Source organism: Ambystoma mexicanum, chromosome 6q (genome assembly GCF_040938575.1).
Source record: "Ambystoma mexicanum isolate Mex_15411 chromosome 6q, UKY_AmexF1_1, whole genome shotgun sequence".
NCBI lineage: Eukaryota > Metazoa > Chordata > Amphibia > Caudata > Ambystomatidae > Ambystoma > Ambystoma mexicanum.
Genome location: NC_090937.1, coordinates 1,404,847,884 through 1,404,872,249, shown reverse-complemented (window position 1 = coordinate 1,404,872,249; position 24,366 = coordinate 1,404,847,884). Strand labels below are relative to the sequence as shown.

The 24,366-nt window shown below is 47.5% G+C and overlaps 1 protein-coding gene across 5 annotated transcripts in view; it reads left to right on the top strand.

Moving 5' to 3' along the window:
* The window catches only part of GRK4 (G protein-coupled receptor kinase 4), a 1,171,195-nt gene that overhangs the window by 311,842 nt on the left and 834,987 nt on the right, over window positions 1-24,366 (top strand). For all 5 annotated transcript variants that reach the window (XM_069632057.1, XM_069632058.1, XM_069632056.1 and 2 more), the window contains exon 3: window positions 5,121-5,233. In XM_069632057.1, the coding sequence (XP_069488158.1) occupies window positions 5,121-5,233 (113 nt within the window). The remainder of the gene's footprint in view (window positions 1-5,120; window positions 5,234-24,366) is intronic.

The window sequence follows — 24,366 nt, the reverse complement described above, 5'->3', positions numbered from 1 at the left end:
TGAATATTCAAAATAAAACTGTCTCTTCACTGGTACTTTGGTTTAAACATATAAAAAACGTTTTTAACGAACACTAATGTTCCCTCATATTTTATATCACTGTCTATACTGAACCAGGCAATGCACAAATAGTATAAATCTCGTCTGAAATGTATGGCTTCAGAGTTTAGAGTGACTAAGGAACTTTTAAAGCCTTTTAATAACAGATTTGCATTATTCGCAGACAATAGGAGACCGGAATATCTCTCGTAGAATCACAAACTATATGATCGCTGTTTAGTGACGAGAGCTCGCTTCGATTGCTTTTCATTACCAGCAAAAACTGTGCTTTGATCTGCTTCTCGGGGAAGAAAGTGGTTTAGTATAACTTGTTCCTACCGAACACTTAATACACTTTATTTTATTCTGCCTTTTTGCACATTAGGAAAAGAACAATTTTCTTGGTTGTACGGGACCCGGGATTCGCCCAGTGTCTAACAACTGTTTTGTTTTTTTTTAAATTAAATGTCAGTTCTTGTTCCATTGGATGGGCTTTGACATATCTTTGTCAAGCGCTTAAAAATAAGGCAACATTTTTTGTCATTTTGGTAGTGCTATTTGTAATTGCTTTTTATTAATTTTTTGAAATATTTATTATTGGTGTTTCTTGTTCATTAGGGGATGAAATGTACTGTACTGTTTATATGGAATGTATTTTCCACAGTAAATATTATGGTGATGACTGTACAAAATAGAGATCTGCAGCATCTAATGACTTATTACACACATCGAGTAAAACATTCTCCATGCTCAAACCACACTGTTGGACTATTGTGCAAGTGGTATGACCCTCACCCTCTCGGGAGGATAGCTCAGGGGCAACGTGCTCGCCTTGGAAGCAAGACGACAGGAGCACCACAGGTTACCCGGGTCCGCGCTTAGAAACCTCTGGGTATTAAGCGCGTTATAAATAACCTATCATATCACCCTAGATAATGTTCTACTGAATAAAAGAAAATGTTGCTATTAACAAATTTCAAAGGCCTTTTTTGCTGTGTGGATTTCCACAGTGGTTCTGTTCGTTCTGGGTTGGGAGAGACTGGTGTGTCTGAGGTTCAGCGGATATACCAGAGGGCTGGCACCAGTCACTCGAAAGTCTTTGGTACTCCGACATCTCCGCTCTGTCCATGGAGAGGTCTGGGAAGCATGGAATCTGCAGGAGGGGCCCCCAGTGGTGGACTGCATGGGTGATGTCTTATTGTGATACCCATGTTCTGTCTTTGATGGTGGTGTGGTTCTGTTGATGGTTTTGTGGGTGTTGGAGAGTAAGAAAATGACAGACTGGGAACGGAGAAAACGGTCTTAAAAATGCCTCTTCCAAGACGTGGAGCGTAATGTGTAAAATAAAAGGATACAGCCACAATGAGTAAAATATTCATGTAGACACATTGGGCCTCATTACAAGTGTGGTGGTCCGGAAACGAGGGTGCCGGAAAGCTTGCCGGCACCCTTGATTTCGGAACGCCACACTACGAGTCTGCCTGCCGGGGCCGCTGCGCCCAACAGGTCTGACCCTGCCAGGCACAGCGGCCCTGGTAGGCAGAATCTTCACGGAAGTACTGTCACCGTTAGGGACGGTGCCAGTGCTTCTGTCTGCCCACTCAAAATCTGGTGCCTCGAGACTTGTAATGTCCCGGTGACACTGGGAAGTCAGGTGCCAGATTTGGTGTTACGGGGTTGGCGACAAGCCACCGATCGCGCCGGAGGGTTACCGCCAACCTCGTAATGGGACCCATTTTTATTTATTTATTTTATTGGACCTTTTTATGGTGCCTATACACAGGTATTTCCATGCACCACAAGACAAAATGGATCAACAAAAACTGTTATATTGTCCTTGTGACAATCCTACCGTGCAAGTGCCATGACAAGGTGCTAAGTGCAATGGGAGGGGGTAGAGGGAGAAGTGCAGGAGTGGGGTACCCCCATGGGTGGGGCTTGGCAAGTGCTGAGCGGGGCAAGGCGGCAAAAGCCAGGGGGAAGGGGCGGGGTGGGAGGATGAGTGCAGTGGACAGGTAGGACCAAAATTAAGCTACGCTTACATTGTGTTATACTGTTAACTAGTTTATGCATACAAATGTAATGAAGTACATTACAGAGTGATTACTAGAAAGTGCGCCCGACATGAAGGTTCCACATTGTCACAAAGCTACTGATCTACTGAGCCGTGGCCTAGTTGGTCCATGCACAGTGGGCAGGACGGCTTCGGCACGCCTGGACAGGTAAGATCAATGCACTGCAATGTTACGAAGGAGAGGGGGTGCATCATGCACCCCAGCATTAGGACTGTTGGATTCTACATGAGAACACTTCAAGAAAGCACCAGGGATCGTGAAGGTGGAATGGCCCTACTCGCTGGTGAAAGGGGTGGTTATGGGGGTAGATTTCATAGAGGGATGTGTTGCCATATATCATAGGTTCTCTGTGTAAAATGTTTATTGGATGATCTCTAATAACAACCACCTTATCCCCCCCTCCTTTTATTTTACACTTGCTCAGTGAACTGACCTAAACTGCATAACAATAAGGTTGGAGTGTGGAGCAAGGAGTATAATAGTACAATGTTATTCTATTGGTAGTGTGACGCATCCTCAGATGTTGTCCCTTCTCCCGGGGAGCCCCTTCTCATGAGGCCAGGTAGGTGAGGCCACTACATGATAGTCCGCCAGGGGTGGTACTCAGCGGGTGACTCATGGGAGGGAAACCTCCCATGGGATTAGTGATGACCTGGGGAGAACATGGCATCCCCATAGCCCACCTAACCCTAGCACACCTTCCTACCCCCTTCCCACCAAAACTTTCCTGTTCCTATATGTTTATGCCATACCATCAGTATAGGAAGTACTGGGATGAGGAAGAGTGTGGACTCCGCAAGGGACATGTAACCCTTAAGTACTGAGATGAGGGAGAGACCAATTGACTCACTAGAAGACCTCAAGATCAGTACTGGGACGAAGAAGTATGGAAGCATAAAGAGCGCTCATGCGAACTTGAAGGGATGGTCTAGTGTTTCTTGAAACCTGAGTGGGCAGGACCCATTCCAAATTGAAGAGGGAAACCAGGAAAGAGAGAGAAGTCCTCCTAGGAGGAACCCGAGACGGGAAGCATGCAGGAGCGGAGAACAGAGAAGGTCGTTGCTTTGGATGCTGCCCTGCAGGTGGAACTGTCCCTATCCACTCTGCCATGGAGGGTCCGACTGTAGCTGTGGAGAAGCGGGCGTCCAGGCACGAGAAGCAGCTGGAATGTGTGGTCGACAGGACAGGCGAAGCCCACGAGGAACCGAACACTGCAGACCCGCCACAGCTCACAGGAAAGCAGCAGGGGCTGCAAGAGGTCTGAAGGGACACAGCGGAGATCCTGCGACCGACGGAAAAAAACTGGCAAGCCTCTTCCGGGTACCTGGGTTGCTGGGATGGTTGGTGGGCCTTCAGAAAGTCTGACAAGTGTCCAAGCATTGGTCAGGGACCCGCAACCTTTTATGAAGAGCAACCCAAGTCATCTGCATAGTCACAGTACCTGGCAGGATAGTGATACAAGGGCTACCACAAAAAGACAAGAGAAACATACTGGTCTGGGAACCACACCTATAATATTGGGAGTACACATGAGCTGTGAACTTTTGAAGTGCAAACCAAGCCAGGGGAAGGGAGGCATTCCTGCTGACAGTGTGAACTGCATACTAAAGTCTGAGAAGGGCTTGGGGGAAGGGAGTCATCCCCACCTCCCCCTTTGTGAATTGTGAAACTAAGAGACATCATGAGAAGGAAGCCCTACCCCCTGGTGGTGTATATTGTGAAGCCAAACATATAGAAGAGAAGAAGGCCCAGGGAAGAGAGTCATTCCCTGGCTCTGTGACAACATTGAGAATAAAATACCTGGAGAAGGGAGGCATTCTCCAGGACCCCAAATAGTCAAGATTCTGTATCGTGAAGCCAAAAAGAAGGGCACCGAGAAGGGAGTCATTGCTGTGGCACTGTGGAGGCATTGAGAACAAAATACCTGGTGATGGGTTGCTAGTGAATGCCTCCTTCCAAAAGTGAAGCAAACTATAGATCATAAGGATGATGTTTGAGTTAGAACTTTGCCTGTTGAATTGATTGGAACTGAGAACCTTACAGCATTACAGGCTGGAAATGTGTTTCCTGGGAAAGGACCCGAGATCTGCAGAAAGGAGTCTGTCTCCCAGGTGAAGTTCCCACCTAAGATTGGAACTGTGGCTCGTTGTCCAGAAGAAGGGAGTCCTTCTGGACCAGAAAGTCCACTACCTCTTTTATATCAGTTATAAGGGAGTGACAGAAGTAGGCATTTTGACACAACGGTGGACTCTTAGACATTCTGACCGATCCCTTAGTTCCTTAGTAGAGGCAGGGAAACACTTCTTAGAGTTAGAGAGGGATAGGTTTCCTCTTTAAACGTTGCCTAAATAAGTTTATGCCAACAAGCATGCCACCTGTGTCCGTCTTCTCCTTCTGCACAGTAGATTATATGAATCGGTTGTTTTTCTTATAAGTGAAATGACATGCTTTACATGTGAAAATTAATGGGAGGGCGATGTGCAAGAGGGTGGGGCAAGCAGTCCAAGGAGCGTGCAACAAGTATGTGCGGTGAGAGTAGTGGGGAATAGGTGACATTAAGTGGGGTGGGAATAGCTGTGTAGAGGATGAGCAGGACCAGAATGCAGACAGTGTAGGTCAGTGTGGGCATGAGAATACGGTTTCCCAACTCTGCTGTGACTCCTCTTTCAGAAATCATCAAAGCTTTGAAGTTGAACTATGGTTATAACATGGTGTCAAAATGACCCCCACTACATACAGGAAGTTTGCCATGAATAGTAATATCTAATCATAGGCTGTGGTCTCTGAACAGTACAGGAAATCCGTTGCCGTATTTTCAGCCAAAGAGTGGACAGCGTGTCGTAGGGCATGCAGAAAAAGAAAGGGTGTGAGACGATGTGGGGAAAGGTCAAAAGGCACAGAACGAGGCCTTATGTGTGCATGATTGATAGTAACAGCCTGTTTGTGGCACATGTTGCTTGGGCTTTTTAATAGTCACTCTTGTCTCACATTTGTTTGCATACACAGAAAAGGACTACAGTAGCCTTTGTGACAAGCAGCCAATAGGAAGACTTCTCTTCAGGCAGTTCTGTGACTCACGGCCAGAGCTGAAAAGGTGCATCGAATTCCTGGACGCTGTGGTAAGCTGCTGTGTTTCTCAATGTTTTGTTACTGAATGTGCCTCGTCGTAAGTGTGCAGTGGACATTCAAACTAAACAATAGTTGAGTTCCCTCCCCTTCTCGTCCACCACCGTGCCAAACTGTGACCTCCACCATTGTACTTCGTAGACATAGTCCAGCCACCTCGTAGGTCTTCCTCTCTGGCCATGTGCTCCTCTTACCAAAAATATCAGTTTTGCTACTCGCACTATGTACATCCGTCCTCATTCTTCTCCCACGTCTGCACACTGCCTCCACGCTGGCTGGGTCTCCATGCAACGCTGCACCTTCCTCAAATTCCGTCTAAATGTATTAAACCAATCCAAGATGTGCCCCCCCCTCATCTCGTTCAGGCCAATTTTAACAGCCACAACTGTCCACCTCATAACCTTTGCTCCAGAAGCCTAATATTGCTTGGTTTCCGGTTCCCCGGCGCTTCCTCCTGCTTTGGCTCGGTCCCTCTTCTTGCCCCTCTTCACTGGACCTCCTCTTTCCTGGGACATCAAGAAAATATTTAGCTGTTGTTGCCTTCAAAACAGTCCTCCAGATACACATGTGCCCCCTAGAAGGTTACCTTAGCCCAGCGCTGCAAATCTCTCGCCGTTAATCCCCCTCTACTACGCTGCACATGCTGCTTGCTTATTCAGCTGTACATTAATATCTTATATCATTTGTATATATCATACATTAAAAGCATGTTGTTGATCCCTGCTGTTCCCCTATGCATGTTGCAAGTAATTTCTAGCACCGCCACCACCACCTGCGTCATCACCCACTCAGTTACCAATAGTAAAGCATCCTACAGCGGGATTGTTCCACTCACTGCTCTTATTCTAATGGGACGTGTTATGTGCGACCCTCCCAAGTGTATTGTCCTTTTAAGATGGGGGAGTGTTTTCTGTTTGTTTTTTTTAACAATTGTGAAAGAATCTCTTCTTCAGTTTTTATATATTTTGTTATGTAAATAGTTGTGATTCAAAACACAAATACATTTTTAAAAAAAAGATGGGGAGTGTTGTGTGTACCTCCCAAGTGTATTAGTCATGGCCCGACCTAATTAAGGGAGTCCCTGCATGCACGTGCCTCAGAACGGCTACAGACTCCAACAATGGAAGCCATGTGTCCGTCTCTCATTTTGGACCTGCAGGCCCACACGGTGTGATCACGGTCCTGCAGGTCCCTGCTTCTCTGGGCCCCCTGTATCAGCCTGTTGCCCTGGGTCCACACCAGGCACCCCCCATCTAGGATGCTCCGGGCATCCATGATGCCCCCGGCACCCAGGCCGTGCACCCATGGCCTATCAGGGTCGCACCCTGCAAAAACTGGAAGCCCGGGTGATCCTGGTAAACCCACAAAGGTACTTGCACCTGCGAGGCAGGCCATGTGCCCACAGCCGACCCCACAATAGAACGCGTTTCGATTCATCTGGTCACCTTGTTGTTCAATGAAATACCAATACAACTGGTGTGTATAAAACAATCATGGGTAGTAAATAAAGAGGAATTACAACTCATTGTAATTTACAGTGTGAAAGAAGCTCTTCTTACAGCTGCTTGCAGCCCACGCTGCACAACACTCTGCTGTGCTTGTGGGAGCAGGAAACACCCTAAACTGCGGTTTTGATGCAGCTCTCTGGAATGTTTTTCCTTTCGGTCCTGCTGGTTTACCAATTTGCTGCTGCTGAGCTCCATTCTCAGAGCTCATCGGAGGAAGTCCTGCTGTGTTTGCCCCCTTAGGAATCCTAAATGCCCCTTTGGGGCCAGTGCATATCATAAAATCTGTTCTCCGCGTACAGGTAATCTCACGGAGCTACCTGTGTGGCCTCCACTGCTTGATGGTGGCCTTTATCAATTTCAGGGAACACGGCCACCCTAAAGCCTGTGTAACATCCAGTGCTAGAGCCTGTGTAACATCCAGTGCTAGAGCCTGTAGCCAAGCAGCATTTATTGGAGTGGACACGTATGTCGCCATATGTACCCCATGGCTCCTGTAAGGACTTTTCTTTACAAAATAATTCAATGTGCAAGTCCATGCAACATATAATCCAAACTGTCAAAAGTAATGAATTAAAGGTTTTAAATGAAATAAAATCACTGCCATTGCTCTGGGCAACCTTCCATGGGATCATTTATTAGCCCGTCTTCCCCCTTATAGAAGTGTACCAGCCATCTGCAAACTTTTCTTGGTCAGGCCAACAACAGGCGAATGACGGGTTCCCTCTGCGTGTGACCACAAGCAACCCCACACACATGTCATTGTTGTTGGGACTCACCAATCAGGAGCAGATTGGTTGCACACCTGGACAGACCAACTAAGATCACAGTGTTGGATGGAAGACTTTTGAGTAGTGGAATGGCGTCTGTCGACCCATCTTTCAGGGGGGCAGCCATAGTTTTATTTATTTAATTTATTTATTTTGCATTTGAAAGGCACTTATACATCAAGTAAATTGTGTTTCAAAGCGCTCACAGGGCAACGGGGAGGGAACATGGAAATCAAAAACGGATATATCATTGAAAGATAGACGGGGGACCTACTAGGCCTTGTGAGCATTCAGAGAGTGCAAGTGCCAAGAGAGAGGAGGGAGTCAGGGGTAGGTGGTGGGTGTACCCAGAGGGAAGTGCTAGGGAGTGAGCAGCTGTAAGTGCCTAGGTCGGAGGTTAGCTGCAAATAAATAAGTGCAGACTTGCCGATGCAAGAGCTGGGAGCGGGCGGACGCTGAAGGCGATTGGGTGTGGGAGGCCAAGGCCCAAGAGGACACATAAGGCCCTGGTCACAAATCTCAGCAACTGTTGGGTTTAGCAGAGGAGAGAGGAAGGGAAGGAGGAGGGGAAAAGGAACGTCTTGAGGGGTTTCTGGAATTTGAGGAGATCCGGCTCAAGACGAAGAGGAACGGGGAGTCTGTTCCATAGGAGGGAGCCTTCCAAGGCGAGAGATCAGCCACCAGCTCACCGTTTAGAGAAGTGCTTGACACAGAGAGTTGGCGCTAGAGGAGCGCAAAGGTCTGGAGGTAGAGTGCTTGGTGAGAGCCAGTTGTAGATAGCATGGTCCCCGGCCCCAGACAGCCTTATGGATGATGAAGAGGGATTTGAATGTGATCCTTGCAGCAACCGGGAGCCAGTGGAGAGCTATTACGGCTAGGGAGATTCAGTCCCTGGGCTTGAGGCCAAGGATAAATCTTGCAGTCCTATTCTGGATTAGTTGGAGGGGTTGTAAGGAAGAAGAGGGTAGATTAAGGAAAGGGCTATTGTAGTAGTCTAGCCTAGAGAGAACCAGAGCTCTAGAGACAGTGAGCTTCTGGGGGAAAGTGAGGGAAGAAAGAATTCCTTTGAGGAAGTAGAGTTGAAAGTGGGACTTCTTGCCAAGGTCCTGAATATGAGGGAGGAAGGAAAGAAAGGAGTCGAAGATGACTCAAAGATTTCTGGCCTCAGATGAAGGAGAAGGGGGAGATCCCATAGAAGATGGCCAGCGTAAGGGGAAGAAAGAGGGAGCAGGAGTTCCAATAGGAAGAATCTCAGTCTTGCTGTCATTGAGGCAGAGATCATTGGAAGTACACCAGTACTGGATGGCAGATAGGCATTCAGGAATGATGGAGGATGTTGGGAGAGGGCACGAGGGAAGTTTAAAGAACAGTTTTGTCTCATCTGCATAACACTGAAAGTTAGGGGAGAAGGTGGGAATGGGGTGTGCAAACGGTGCAAGATAGGCGTTAAAGAGCCAGGGAGAAAGGTTGGAGCCCTGGGGTACACTGCAGGTGGAGGTAGAGGTGGGGGAGGAGAAAAGAGCCCAGAATAACCTGGGATGAACAGTCATTGAGGAAGGAGGTCAGCCAGTTAGTGCCCGCTCCGAGATATCTAGGGTGTTTTAAATTTATATACTAAATAATGCAAATACTGTTCAACAGCTTGTGTTCTGGTCCAAACTGTGGGGTGAGATTGCCTTGTTTGGTAATATTAGACAGTGGTTGCGCCCATCCATGATTTTGTTTTTTGAATTGCAGTTCATTATAACCCAACCCATCCTTTTTAGTTTGGGATTTTAGATGATGGATAGGGAGATATGGTATGTGAGGAGGGACACGCAGCTTGTAAGTGTTTGGTTATTTGTCCACCCATTTACTGCCCATGGCCATGCTAATCTCTATGGCCATTCCCACCCAGTTCCTGCCCCTCCCCGCTCAAAACAACTACTCATGGGAACTCTTTGACCTCGCTTTAATTATGTCTTACCATCAAACTTTGCACTCAAAGTGTCTGCTAGTGTTTTTTTAAAGCAGTTTTATGAGAGTTAATGATTTAATTGGAGCAGTAAATGCACACCTGGTGTAATAAAAATGTCTCAACCAGGTCTGCCTTCAGCCAGTTTATTTATAAGCACTATGCATATCCTTCACTGAAGCCCTGTTTAATATAAGCATTGGCAAAGCCAACATTTTTGGCTTGTGTATAAGTAGCCAACACAAAAGCCCAAACTGTTGGCAGTGGCAATGCTTGTTTTAACATACACATCATTTTTCATTTAAAATACAATATTAAAGCATCTCAACCATATAGCCCAATTGCCATGTCTTGAAATGTTCATGCAGAGCATCTCTAATTTGCCATCATACAAAAATCACATCCTCCCAAATATTTATCAACATCTTAATCCCACTAATTAATGGAGGGTTCCTTGGGGACAGGTTTACTTCCTCAGTTCTCCTAGAACAAGGGTCTGCAATCTGTGTCCCGCTAGATGTTTTGACTACACTTCCATGATCTTTCAGCATAGACTACTCTGACCAGGACTGGTGGAAGTGTTAGTTCAAAGCATCTGGACAACCAAAGGTGGTAGTCCTCTGTCCTAGAATTTCATTGTTCACTGAACAATGCCACAAATATGAATGTATGAGATTTACATGCTGCTTCAAATCCCATAAAATACTATTACAACCATGGTTAAAGCCCCCCCCCTAACCTTTTCCCTCAATAAAATGTGCTTGCAGCCACCTCCCCTCAGGATCATATGTTCTTAATCCACTGCTGATAGTTAATTATGGTAGAGATCCAACATCTGTTTGCAGTTGAATTGACGTATACGCATCAATCCCTATGACCTCCCCTACAGTAGTCGTGACTTAAAAACATCCTCATTCTGCATATTTAGAGCAAAAAGGATAACATTCAGTCTCCAGATTGAATTCAGTTTAATGCCTTGTTCTGAAAGTCTTGTTGGCCATTGTCACCGCACTGAGAACACTAGCACTTCAGCACGCCGATAGCTGCCAGGTCGTGGAGATTTGTACCTGCCTTGCTTAAGACTCTTTAGACCACACATTGAACTGTTCACTGATGGTGCCTACACTCTGACCGTTCCTCTTTCCCTGAAGTACCAGCATTCCTGCACCCTTCTGCACTGGAGCTGCTTGTCCCTCTGGCCGATTCAGTCTTCACCATACTGTAACTTCGGTACTTTGGCTTATGTGGCTCAAATCTGCTCCTTTGTTCTGAAGATTCACCTGCTTTTAGTGCCTGTAGTTACTGCGGTGGTTCGGAAGAAGGAGTCGGACACGCAGAGGACATTATTCAATATCTTTAATGAAATTAGAAATAAAAGGCCTTAATTTCCCTATTGCTAGAGGGAATAACCTACCTATCAAAAGGAACTAAAGGTGCTTGTCAGTTGTTAGGAAGTCCAAAGTAAATGTGTCCTGCATCCAAACTCTATCTGACCCTACCACTATATCTGACAATATTAGACCAGGAGAGTGTCTCATATACGCCTGGTCTTCTCTTCAGATAGCCTCTTTATTTACAACTTTTCTCTGTAGTACAGATATTTCTTAACATAGTCTCCTTGGATAGTTTCTGAGATCAGTTCTTCAAAGACACTCTTGGTTTTCGTGCTTTCTGTGGTCCTATCTGTTTTCTCTGGTGGTGATTCCTCACATTCTTGTCATCCCTTGTAGACTCTTTCCAGTCTTTAATTTCAGGCTTTCCTGAGTTGGGTTTATCGTGACCCTTTTTTAGGCTTTCTTTGGAATGGTTTCTCCGTCTTGAACTCTCTCCTCCTTTTATCCTTTTCATAAGGGTATCTTCCCTTCCTCCCAGGGCATTTGTTTCCAGTCTTTGCTTGTTACCCACCTGGGTTGGGTAAACCCCCTTTGTATTTTTTTACTTCCCTTGTTGACTGGTTTCCTTTTTTAATATCTCGTCCTCATGACTGCAACAAGTTTCTCTCCTCTTCTAATAACCCTCTTTCCCAAGCGGGTTATTTGTTACTTGTTTCCTCTGCTTTTTACAATTCCAATTACACAGTGTTATCTTTACTTTTTGTCCTTAGAACTGGGGCGAGTTACTTCAGATCGATAATGGTGCCCCGGCGGCCTCCCACTTCTCCTGTTTCCCTCAGTACCTCTCTTTATGCTTGTAAAGGTGGCAGGGCTTGGCTATCGCTCGGGTAAGCTTTCTCCCTCTTCTCGATAGTCGGCTTCACCATTCTCGGTTCCTTGTCAGGTCCCTGCCGTACCTTGGCACTGATGATCGGAAGCTATCGTCTTTTCCCACAATGGTGATCTCGGCGGTGTCGTTCGGGGGTCCTGTCCACCATGCTGCACTTGTCTTCATGTCACCACCGGATACCATTGTTCCTTCTTTCCTCTTCACAATGCTTTCCTCGCATCTGCACATGCCAGGCCTCTGGCGTTTCGTACTATTAACTAGTAACATTCTCTGCCTCGTTGGAAGTCGTGAGCTCCGAAACTCGCCTTCACTCCAACTCCACAAGGCGTGATGTCAGAAGGTTTCTACTGTGCACAAAGCTCTTATCTTCTCATCGGACTCATCCCAATTAAATATACGTCTCTTGATAAAGCAACATCTTCCTTTTCTTTTCTACAGTGGTTTCTCTTTGCATTTTACTTCAGACAAATGAAAAATGTCACATTAGTTGGTATAATAGACAGTCCCATGTATGCAGCTATAGTACGTGGTTTAGGCAAGACCTTGTTCCCAAAGGTGGAGTCTGTCCCAGTGATGTCCCACTTGCCTCGACCACTAGGCAGAGTGTTGCAGAGCAGGCTCACCTCCCTAGCCTCAAAGTGGTAATCTCACCTTTGGGCAGAAGGGACGAATAGCTGTGATTCGTCGCATTACCCAGTGTTGACTTTAAACTACCAAAATGATACTAACCTGCAATATATGCATCATCCTGTGGCATCTGTTACTGATTAATAATAGTTCTCAAGAAATTTTCCCACAAAAGAAGCTGTGTGCATTTAAAAGGTGATTCCAGACTTATTAGCACGCGGTCAGGGGAAGCAACCAATCGGGTTGCTTAAATCGTGGGCTGAATTTCGACGATCCAAGCCCACATTGCAGGCAACCTGACTACTGCTTACCTCACTTGTCATCTCATCCTCGTCCCCAGCTTCCCTTCCCTTCTCATCTCTTTGCTTGTCCCTCTCACCCCCGCCCCCAACCCCACTTACCTGCTTCCTTCAGCGGCGGAGGCTGCCCCACCGCCGCCCACCGTGATCCTGTTGACCGCCATGGAAATGGAACTCCACTTGGAGCCCTGTCTTCCAGTACCGTGACGGCCATCTTGTGTAAGTACTTTTTATAAATGAACAAAACGCTGCAAGGCATCCAGTTTATTCATAGAAAAAAACATTGCTGTCGGCAACTTGGTTTACCAGATTGGCAACCTGGAGGGCTAATAGCAATAATACCCTATCTGGTGGGTCATATCTGGTGGTAACGGCACCAGGGCCCACCAGTAAGTACCTTGAGCCCCGGGCTGTTACCCCCTGATACGGTTAGCCGGATCAGGGTAATTACTAAATTGAATCTCTTAATGTGAAGCTGTACATCTTCCCTGACCATGGCCGTAATCCGGTGAGATAGGTCAGAATTAAGAGCTCACCCCTGAAGTCAGAGTTCACCTAAATTAGGTGATAATATTACATACTTGATACTGCTAAGAAGGGCTGAATGAAAGTGCTGTTATTACAAATCATATTTTAAGTCCCGAAAGAAGATACCTAAGTAAATGCAATTCTGTCCAGGACTATAGCGAGGGGACCATTCAAGCTCCATCATACCCTACAAACAGAGAAAGAAATGTGGGTAGAATTCCTTTTATGAATGTTTTTTTGCACGATGAGTTAAATATTGTGAAATAAGGAACTGTGACGGGCAAGTCAAGCAATAGATTTGTTTTTGCTGCAAGTGCAACACTAAACTTGATTATTGGACGAGCCAAGAGCATCTATTGGCTGAAATCCTGAATTCCAACACCTCCGTGTTTTAACACAAAGACACAAAGACATTCTGGTGAGTGCAAAAAACTGCTGTTGAGCGGAGCCTTAATTGATTGACGGATTATAGTGGCTAGAATAGGGGTTATAGATGTTGCCCCAAACATTTGTGAAGCTAGATAGGTTTTTAAACTTCATATCCCATTTGCCTTCGGTGACAAGGGATTGCACACTAATTGGAACAGTTTTTCCTTAATTTCTACCACAAGCAATTTTCTATTTGAGTTAAAACGTTTCCAATTATGGTCTACAAAGGCCTATCCAAATTGAAAGCTACCTGGAAGTCAAATATTTAAGAATAAATGCCTTGTTTATATTTAGAACTTCTGCAAGTCCACAGATTCACAAATCAGGGTAATACGATACAGAAAAATCGTTGTGTGCCCAGGATCACATAATTGAAACGCGTGGGGAAGCCAAGGCTAGGGCTCGGGTCAACCACAACTGAACTACTAGACTAAATCAGATGCGATTTCTTGCAATCTAGAAGACTTTGATCATTGTTACAGTATGGGTTTCGTATCAGAATTGGAGCTGAATGCTTTTAGCCAGACGAGAAAAGGACACGTACATATTTTGGTATAAAGAAGCAGAGTTGGGAAGCCTGAGATCCTGCACTAATGAGGTCATTGGGACCAGGCAGCCCTCGCATAAACTGTCTTCACAGCAAGCCGCCATCTGCTCTACATTCTCTAGTCAAGTTACACGATGAGTCCCCTGTAACACAGGCTGCCCCAGGGTCCTGGCCCATCTTTCATAATGATTCAGAGCGCCCAGTTGGTCCACGCTATGCATGACTAATACATCATCTAATGCTATTCTTTTCTTCTTTGCATTCTTAGACTTGTAGCGCTGAATTAAAAACAAACTGCAAAACTGCCCAAAATGCAATGCAGATTCAAACTAAGAACGGATGGTCTGCTCACACATAGTGTGGTGCTGCCCCTTTAAGGGCTTCTGCATGCAGCGGTTGCACTCCGCTGCAGGCCTTTAAATAAAGGGGGCGTGCCCGCGTCAGCAGTGCAACTGGGGAGCCCGCACCGAGTACAAGTCTCCGTGTGAAGAGGAGGGGCTGGGGGCTCACGGAACATCGCTGGGGGGGGCATGAAAAGCCCCACAACAGTGGCAGCGAGGCTGGAAACACACTCGGGCCCGGCGGTGACAGATGATTGAATTTGTGTCTTGAACGAGGGACGGAATCCACTCATTCTACGCCTGGGGTGGGTGCAGTCCACGCAGCGGCAGCCATTTTGTCTCCCAAGGCACGGGATGTTCGCGGCGCTCCAGAGGGGCCCACAAATGCCATTCAAGCCTACTTTTTGGAAAACTGAATAGCAGACAGCTATTTCTACTTGGACATGCCTGGAATTATTATTTTTCCATTTTCAAGGTGAATATCATCGAGTGAAGGTGGGGTACTGGGGGGATACTGGTTATTCTATGTATGTTCCCTAGACCTCCCTGGCTCAATTTCTGGACACTCTTCACTGGACTTTGGGTCTTGTTTGACCTGCAGTGGCCATATACTTTGTTTGGATTTTCTATTGCAAGCTCCATGCCCTAGATTAGTGCTGGTGTGGACATCTGAAGATCAAGAAGGCCTGCAGGTATCCTTCCTGTGGGTGTCCTGGTGTGGAAGTTTTGAAGATCAAGGTGGCCTCAGTAAGCCTGTCTGGCTGGGTGAGTTGCGGCCCCTGTGTAATCTAAGAGGGGTACTTGGGTGCTTGACCCATGAGTGATCCAGCGAACCAGGATGGAGGGCAGCCAGCAGTGCAGCAACCACAGCCTCAAGGACAGCCCCTGCCTCCACTTCCAGCCATGGCCCAGATGAGGCCCGCAGCGGCCCTTCAACCCATCCCTGAGTTTGATGTATCTGGCCCTCCATCCAATCTTGGGCCTAGGTGGAGGAGATGGGTTGATCGATTGGACATGTATTTTCGAACAACAATGGGAACCAATGACGACAGTAAGCTGGCCATGTTGCTGTACGCCGCAGGGCCTGCGGTGCACAACATTTTTGATTCCCTCCAGCCTGCAGATGCATCCTATGGCACAGCAAAGACTGCTCTCCACAATTACTTCCTCCCCCTGGCCAATGCGGATTATGAGCGTTTTGTTATGTTATCCACTCGCCAGAAGGAGGATGAGACACTAGACACTTTCTATGGCTGTCTCAGGAGGCTGTCGGTGGCATGCACATGGGACAATCCTGACGACATGGTCAGAAACCAGCTCATCCAAGGATGTTCCTCAGGAAAGCTACAGAGGCAGGTGCTGAGAGAACCTGGGATCACCTTACCCCGCATCCTGGAAACTTCTGCGACAAGGGCCAAAAGCCAGGAGAGGCATGCCTAAAGTGTGGGTACGACCTGCCCCACCTTGCAGAGTGCTCAGCAGCAGGAAGAACATGTGATCGGTTTGGTCTGGCAGACCACTATGGGTGTGCAGAGTGTCCCTGCCGGTGATGGTGCCCAGGGGCCCAGTGCGGTCTGGGTTTCTTCGACAATCTCGCCCTCCCAATGTTGCCCAGGAGGATCAGGGGGAGGAGGGCATACAACCTGACGAGGAGAAGGAGGAAGAAGAAGAGAACATCTTCTTTGTGTCAAGCATAGAGTCCCTTAAGTCCAAGAGCCGGAGACAGCCGAGGTGCATCGTGGCAGTCAATGACTCTCCTATTCCTGTGCTAGTGGACACGGGAGCATCTGTTAATGTGATGGCCAGAGAACACTATGATGCCATGGCCTGCTCCTCAAAACTTTTTGCCCCGAAGGCTCGGATCTCCACGTTCGGGGGTTCACATCCTATTCCCCTGGACAGTGCTTTTGTAGCTCAGGTGGGGCACGGGACCTCGAAAATAAAGGCACGATTCTATGTGACGCCTGTCAGCACCAACACACTGCTTAGCTGTGCAGCGGCGGAAGCCCTGGGACTCGTAAGATCTGCGTACTTCGTGGAGGATATACAAACTTTACTTGATAAGTATGCCAAACTGTTCCAAGGGATTGGACGCATGACCGGCGACCCAGTGAGGCTGCACATCGACGAATCGGTGCAGCCCATTGCCCTCAAGCATCGCAGGGTGCCCTTCCACCTGAGGGAGTTGGTAGACAAGGAGCTGGACACCCTGGTGAACCTCGACATCATCGAGAAGGTGGACGGTCCGACACCCTGGGTGTCCCCTATTGTGGTTGCCAGAAAACCAAAGTAACCTGACTCAGTGAGATTCTGCGTGGACATGAGACTCCCCAACAAGGCGATCCGCAGAGAACGACATCTCACACCGACTATTAACGATATAATCACAGAATTTCAAGGGGCCCGCTTCTTCTCGAAGCTTGATCTCAGGGCTGGTTACCATCAAGTCCTCTTGCATCCAGAGTTCAGGTACATCACAACATTCACGACTCACCGGGGCCTGTACCGGCATAAGAGACTCCGCTTCGGGGTGTCCTCGGCGGCTGAGGTTTTTCAAAACATAATCAGGGGTGCACCGGCAGACCTGGAGGGCGTGCTGAACATCAGCAACAACATTCTTGTATTCGCCAAATCTGAAGTAGACCACCTGCACAAACTGGCTAAGACATTCAAACAACTTCAGTCCTTGGGCCTGACGTTCCATCGGGAGAAGTGTGAATTTCTGAAGTCAAAAATCGAATTCTTCGGCTTAATGTCTCCCGATCCCCGAAAAGTAAAGGACATTAAAGATGCTCGGCCACCCGATAACGTGTCAGAGGTCAGAAGCTTCTTGGGCATGGTAACCTATTGTGGCCGCTTCATCAAAAACCTGGCGTCCAGGTCCGATCCCCTACAGGCCCTCACGAAGGAGACGGTGTGGCAGTGGGGACCACTGGAGCAAGCAACCTTCAAGGACATTAAGCGCGCCCTCACTGAGGAAGACACATTGGCGTTCTTTGACCCCGCCCTCCAGTCCGAGATAATCGTTGACGCTAGTCCGTTCGGCCTGGGGGCTGCGCTGACACAAGTAGGGCCTGACTCAAGCGTCCGCCTGGTGGCCTATGCCAGCAAGGCACTGTCTGAGACCGAACAGCGCTACTCTCAGATAGAACGGGAGGCCCTGGCAGTCTTGTGGGGGTGCGCGCACTTCCAGCTGTAAATTCTGGGCAGACCAGTGACGGTGGTTATGGACCATAAGCCCCTGCTCCCAATCCTGGCCGGATCATCATCAAAACCACCAGCGAGGATCGAAAGGTGGATGCTTGCGCTTCTGGAGTACGGGGTCTCGCTGGTCTACCGGCCTGGCTCCAACAACGCGGCCAACTATCTGTCTCGCCATCCGAGGGGGCCCACCGAGGGCGAGATAGATGCCTGCGCAGAAGAGGCAGATGATCACGTGCAACTGGTGATCAAGGCGGCAACCCCAAATGCCTTGCCACTGAAGGATCTGGAGGCCGTGGCCACACAGGATGAGTGCTTCCGCATCCTCAGAGCGGTCATGCAGCAAGGGTCCTGGACGAGCATGCTGGAGTCGTTGACAGGGCGCACGCAGGAGGCTAAAGTGGTGCTCGAGCAGCTGTGGAAAGTGCGGGAAGAACTGTTGTTGTCGGCAAACGGGCTGCTGTTGCGAGGAGATTGGATTTTGGTCCCTCAGGCCAAAGTCCAAGAGGTAATTGGTTTGGCCCATCAAGGACATCAAGGTGCCGCAAAGACCAAGGCCTGCCTACGCCTCAAGGTTTGGTTCCCATGGCTTGAGCGACGGGTTGATGAGTATGTAGCCTCATGCGTGTGGTGCCAGGGTGCCAGGCTGCGTCTCCTGCACAGAGAGAGTCCGCCATTGAAGCCATACCCCGCAGTACGTGCTCTTGGGCGGTTGTCCATGCAGACTTTGGTTCCACCTCGCAAGGTACTCACTACCTGGTGGTGGTGGTGGATGAGTATTCCAGGTACCCAGAAGTAGAATTCGAGTCGGTGGCTTTCAAACACGTGGTGGTGGCAATGGAGATAGTGTTTGCTGCTCATGGACCCCCCACAACCTATGCTCTGACAATGGGGCCCCATTCCAAGGCGAACGATTCGCAGCCCTGATGGACAATTATGGAGTGCAACATCAGAAAGTCACTGCGCTCTGGCCTAGGGCCAACGGGGAGGCAGAGACTAATGCGCACCTTGAATAAGGTGTTCCACATTGCACAAGGACAAGGGCGGTGCCTGGAGAGGGCGCTGTATCAGTTCCAGCGGGTCTATCGGACAACCCCTCCACACCTCTACGGGAGTGGCCCTGGTGGAAGCATTGTTCAAGCGGTGCCCAAGGGGGCTACTGCCCAAGGTCTGGGAGAAGGAACCGGGAGTCATCAATGACCAGCAGGTGGAACCGGACAGACGGCTGAGGATCGAGCAGGAGAATGTGAGGAGATGCCTCCGACCTCAACAACTTGTGCCCGGGGACAAAGTGCTTATTCGAAACAGGCACCCTGCGGGAAGTTATCTCTGACATATGAACCTGAGCCGCTGGACATGGTTGTGGTAAAAGGGTCCATGGTGACCGCCTCGGATGGCCACGCATCGGTCACAAGGAATGTCAGCTTATTTGAGAAACTGGGGGAGCCCAGGACCAGGATGTTGTGGACGTATCCGACGAGCGTGGGGGTGCCGGACCCCTACCTCAGTCTCCTATCAGTGTACCGAGTACCAGCGGAACCCCTCTCCCTGAGGCGAGCAAGAGATACCCCCTGAGGACAGGGCGTGGGAAACCTGTTTGCCTCACCGACTATGTCTTGGATCAATGATGGTGTAGGCCGTGGTATGGTCTGCAATACATGGGGGCGGGAGGGCCCTGGGGCGGCTGTGAATAAAGGGGTCACAGGGTAATGTTGGGTGTTTTAGTTTTGTTAGTGTTTCGAGTTTAGTTTGATTAATGCAAGTTCGAGTGTGTATTGCTTGTCCTCATGGAAAAGGAGGAGTGTGGTGCTGCCCCTTTAAGGGCTTCGGCACATGGCAGAGTGAAGTTGCACTCCACCGCATGCCTTTATGTAAAGGGGGCGTGCCTGCATCAGCAGTGCGACCGGGGAGCCCGAACCAAGTACACGTCTGTGTGAGTCTGTGGCCAGGAGGAGCTAGGGGCTCACGGAACATCGCTGGGGAGGCATGGAAAACCCCAAAACACATGGCATGTCAAAACGTGACATTTTGCTGTTTAATCTATACATGGAGGTACTACGAGATGAACAAAAGGTGGAGTATAAGGTAGGAGTTGCGGATGCTATTCCAAGGCAAATTAAATGTGGCAGCAATGTCCACCATGACTAAAATGCCTTTGTTGCTTGACTTGCCGGTATTGTGTTGAACCAACCGAGCACATGGCATGTAATGAGTTTCAAACAACTTTTCTTCTTGTTGTCAGGATGAGTAATGCAATAAAAGTCTATAAGTCCCGATGTTGCTCCACAAAGGATATGGTGGTTCGACTGTATGTACAGCCTAAACAAAAGATGTAGGGTAAGGATAACCCAAAGTTCATCCTTGTTTTCCTATCTGGGAGGTCTACTAGTTTTCCTTTGGTTCTTAATCTAGTCTCACAAGTTTGGTCTAGGCTTGAAGGAACACTATGCTTAAGAGTCTCTGGGATGTAGTGCGTACCAGATCCTTTAAACCCAGTCACCGGTATATAGCACCCAGTATATAACTCCCAGGGGTAGAGTGCCTACCGCACTTGCAGGCATATAGGAACCAGTCACGCCAGGGAATATAGTGCTACTGTCACACATATACTGTGTGACAGTAGCATGGATATTTGCACCTCGGGATATGGCCCTCTGCTCGTTTTGAAGCCAGCAAACTATAGTCTCATCCACTGGTTGGGTTTCATTCTGCACAAAAGTCCCTCCTTCAACTCCTTCGTGTGTGCCACAGGCCCCTTGCGTTTTTCTGGCTATATCCTAGGGGCAGAAAATGACATCACGGCCGAGGAGGGGCATGATATCATTCCCTGGCACTCGAGCAGGTAATGGGACGCTATCGGGAGGATAGCTCAGCGGCAACGCATTCGCCTTTGAAAAGAGACGACACACAACAACACATGTTCAATTCCCGGGTCCGCGCATAGAAACCTCTGGGTATTAAGTGCGTAATAAATATCATATCAAACTACAAGCAGTATCAACAAGTGAGGCTAATAAACCTTCTGATGTACACTATAAACTGTATAACTTAATATGGATTTGAAACTCCCTAGTGGAGTCCTCATTGAGTGATTGACTGTTTTTGCCTGACTCCATTTTTTTAATGTCTGATTGGTAGAGCATGTTGGCACATGCTTTTTGTTGCTAATGTGTCCGCTGCGTACAGTGCTGTGCATTAATGTGCCTGACGACATGTTTTCAACCAATGTGATTTCTACTGGCATGTGATCAGTTTTTTTTGTTGGTCTGATAGTGGCACCATTTATTAGCTCTTTCATTAATCATGATGGCCAAATATGCATAAAATATTGGGAGCACAATTTTCTGATGGCACATACATGATGTACCTCTCCTAAATGTTTCTGTGTACGATTGGTGACCTGGTGTCTGAAGCGGTTGGAATATCTCTTGTCGTATGCATTTTTTTTAATCCATTTTATCCTGAGAAATTGTGCAGCAAAATGCACATTTTCGGCCCATCATTTAAAAATATTGTCTGAGGGGGAACTCCCCTTGGAAGGTTTGAGGTTGCGCTAACATTGAAAAAATAATTACCCCCACCCATTATAACATTCACCAGCCGGCACTGTTGAATATCTCTGGGCTTACTCTTTAGTTCCAGGTGTGACCTTTATGACCTGTAATCCTCCCTGGGTCTTTTTGGCTTCTTGGCGCTCTTGGTTCTCCTCGGCCTACCCAGCTTCTCAGCTCTCCTCTGCCTTTTTGGCTCTCTTGCGTCCTTCAACTTCTCTGGAATCTGCACAATGTTGTGGCCCACTCTGCCTCCAGCTTCTTGCCCCTCTTGTGCTACTATCTGGCCTCGTGTTCTCTCTCCGCAGGTTCCCGCTAACTGTCACAATTAGTCTTCTTTCGGTGAGCCTTTGATATGTATTTGTGTCATTTTGATTGATTCCATAAAGAGGCTTTGTGTTGGTTGTATCCTCTTGAGCTTCCTTTTAGTCCTTCCAATTGGTTTGTAGGCTTAGATTGGTAATCTGGTACAACTGCCATCCCAGTGCACACCACACTGGCTTTGAATTGTCCAGTGGCCATTTTGGGGTCAGACAGAAGTATCCCCTCCTGTCCCCGGGTCAAAGTCTGCTCACAGTCAGGTGCCTGCCTTTCTGCATGCTGACACCCTGGCCCATGGCAGTGAAGAGGCGTAGGGACACGGATACTGCAATGAGTGTTATTCTACTGTTCATCAGCTCGCGTAGCACAAGCATTGTCATTTCTTGAAGGAGATACATATTGTTTAGCAATGTCCTCATATCTGCCAAAGCGTGGCTCCCCATTGCGGTCGGCATAGTTTCTCTTTTATAGGTAGCAGTCGGGGACCAATGTTAGTGAAGGTATTATTGGGCGTGCCAGGAAGAATGGAGCACAGGGGGCTGTGTGAACCCCAACTGTCGCTGCCTCCTGGTAGCTCATGGCTCTGGTAGGACATCTTTCTTAGTCTTCCTCAGTACGGGGTACGATACTGTATAAAAGGGGTATCTGGGTCCCTCCCTTGTAAAGATGATCATTCGGTGCCGTGTCCATAAAGAGAACATTATTGGGTAGACCTAATATTAAAAGGCTGAAGAAAAGAAAGGCAACTGGAGGCTATCACTAGTCACACAGCAAATAAGTTCTTAAAAATGACAAACCTTCTGTGAGATATTGGTATACCTTTCCTTGCTGCTCCCTAAAATGAAAATGAAATTTCCATCTTTGTCTGGGATTGTATAGTGGGGTTTGAACGGTTTTAATGATTATTTGGTGGACATTTTATTTAAATCCAGATTACATTTGATTGGTATAGGAATACTGTGCAAAGGGCTCAGATAGTGGGTGAGCTAAATAAAACGTGAAATCACATTAGAGCTTAAACGTGTTTCGGCTTTGCAGCCAAGTTCGAAGCTGTAAAAGTAAGTACGAATGGGAATGATTCTCTAATGCGCCAACCTTAGAATTCAAAAAGCATAATGTTTTCAGATGAGTCAAATATAAGAATAACAGGCTGACACTGAATTGAGTCGTTATTGAGCTTTTGCTCTATTTGAGGTTTTATTCTTAATTTACCGGTGTTGCTTCACACCATTTCTGAAATTATTTGATTCCAAGTTTGTTGAGTAACCAGATGTATGAGTCTCTCATGCTGGTGTTATTTCACACCTATATTATACAAGCAGTTTGATAACAATTTCTAAAAAATATAAATGAATCCGTATGGTTTTTCCAAATCAATTATTCTCTCATTGATTATTCCCTCAACACGTGTTTCCCCATTCATATTTTGAATGGTTCATCGGGAGAGAAAGGTAACCTTTCTCATTGACAATGGTAATGATCAATGATAATTTATTCAGAGATCCCTGTTGGGAAGAATTTCAAAGGTTTTGCCAGGCAAGTTCCAATAGAGCTGTTAAGCTTTGTGCTGTTAGCAGAGATGGCCTTGATAAGCCACGTGTCCTGTGTGTCCTGTCGAAGTTGGAAGCTGTGACAGTTGCGCCCCCAGACATTTTTCATAGGGGTGGCCTGATGAGGTCACTGGACATCTTGGGGTGGTACACAAAGTTGCATTCATAAAAGGCAGGCGGGCTGGTGGGTGCGGGCAGCTTTTTTATCAGGGTGGCCGTGGACCCCCCCTTGGTTACCCTTTGGTGGCATCTCCGCTCCGCTGTGATAATGTGGCTGTTGAGTTGCCACAGCAATATTCGTTAAATGTGTTCGAGTACCACTCATCTGGTCACGCCCATCAATATGTTAAATGAAAGAGCTAGTATGCATGCGTCATATGAAGATGGGATTAATGCTGTATGAGCAAAATATGACGTCCGCAAAAAGGGACAGTCTGAAAGAATATGGTTATGAATGGATTGAGTTGCGCAGACTGCGGTCATATGGCGCTCATTCCTAGTGTAAAAGAAGAGTAGCCATGATATGCCACGCACGATACACCACCTGAGCTCTTATGGGGTGCAATATGCCACTGCCTACTTCTAGCAGGGCACACATAGGTAGCCCCTAAACATACCAGTAGTGCACTACACTGAAAACATGCCGCATATGCACTTGTAAACATTGACCAAGTAAATAGCCACAAAAGAAATGTGCAAATGAGACATGTCACCGGAGAGAAGGAAGCAAAAGACCAGAAAAATGTGGGGTGCAAAACTTTCTTTGTCACATAAACCACACTTACATCTTTGTGCAAGAAGCAACGAACCGGGCCAGTTTGGAGGGTGAACAGAGGGATGCTCAGCACTTTTGATGGGGTTCACATTTCCCAAATTCTACTATATATTCCCGCTCTTGCCATCTTTACGTGGTTTCCCGCATGGCCAGTACAAGGATCGAAATTTAGATTTGATGACCAGGAGCCAAAAGGAGCTGCCTCTGGGGAACGAGGACATAGTCCATAACATGCTGCAAATAGAACTTCTACATGAAATGCAAACTTTATTTGTTGTCGCTTTACATATGATCCAGTGTGCTATAAATGTCTTGCAGATGTGTCCTTTTAGCAAATTCCTGTAGTGTGGTACTTGCATTGCATACAGAAATGCAAGCCTATAGAATGTTCAACAGTAGTGGAACTCTGGGTTCCCTCAGGGTTCCAGGAGTGGCAGTTAGTCATTCAGGAAGGGAGTCCTAGCTAGAAGGATGTCTTTACCTGCCCTCTCTCCCTCCTTCATAC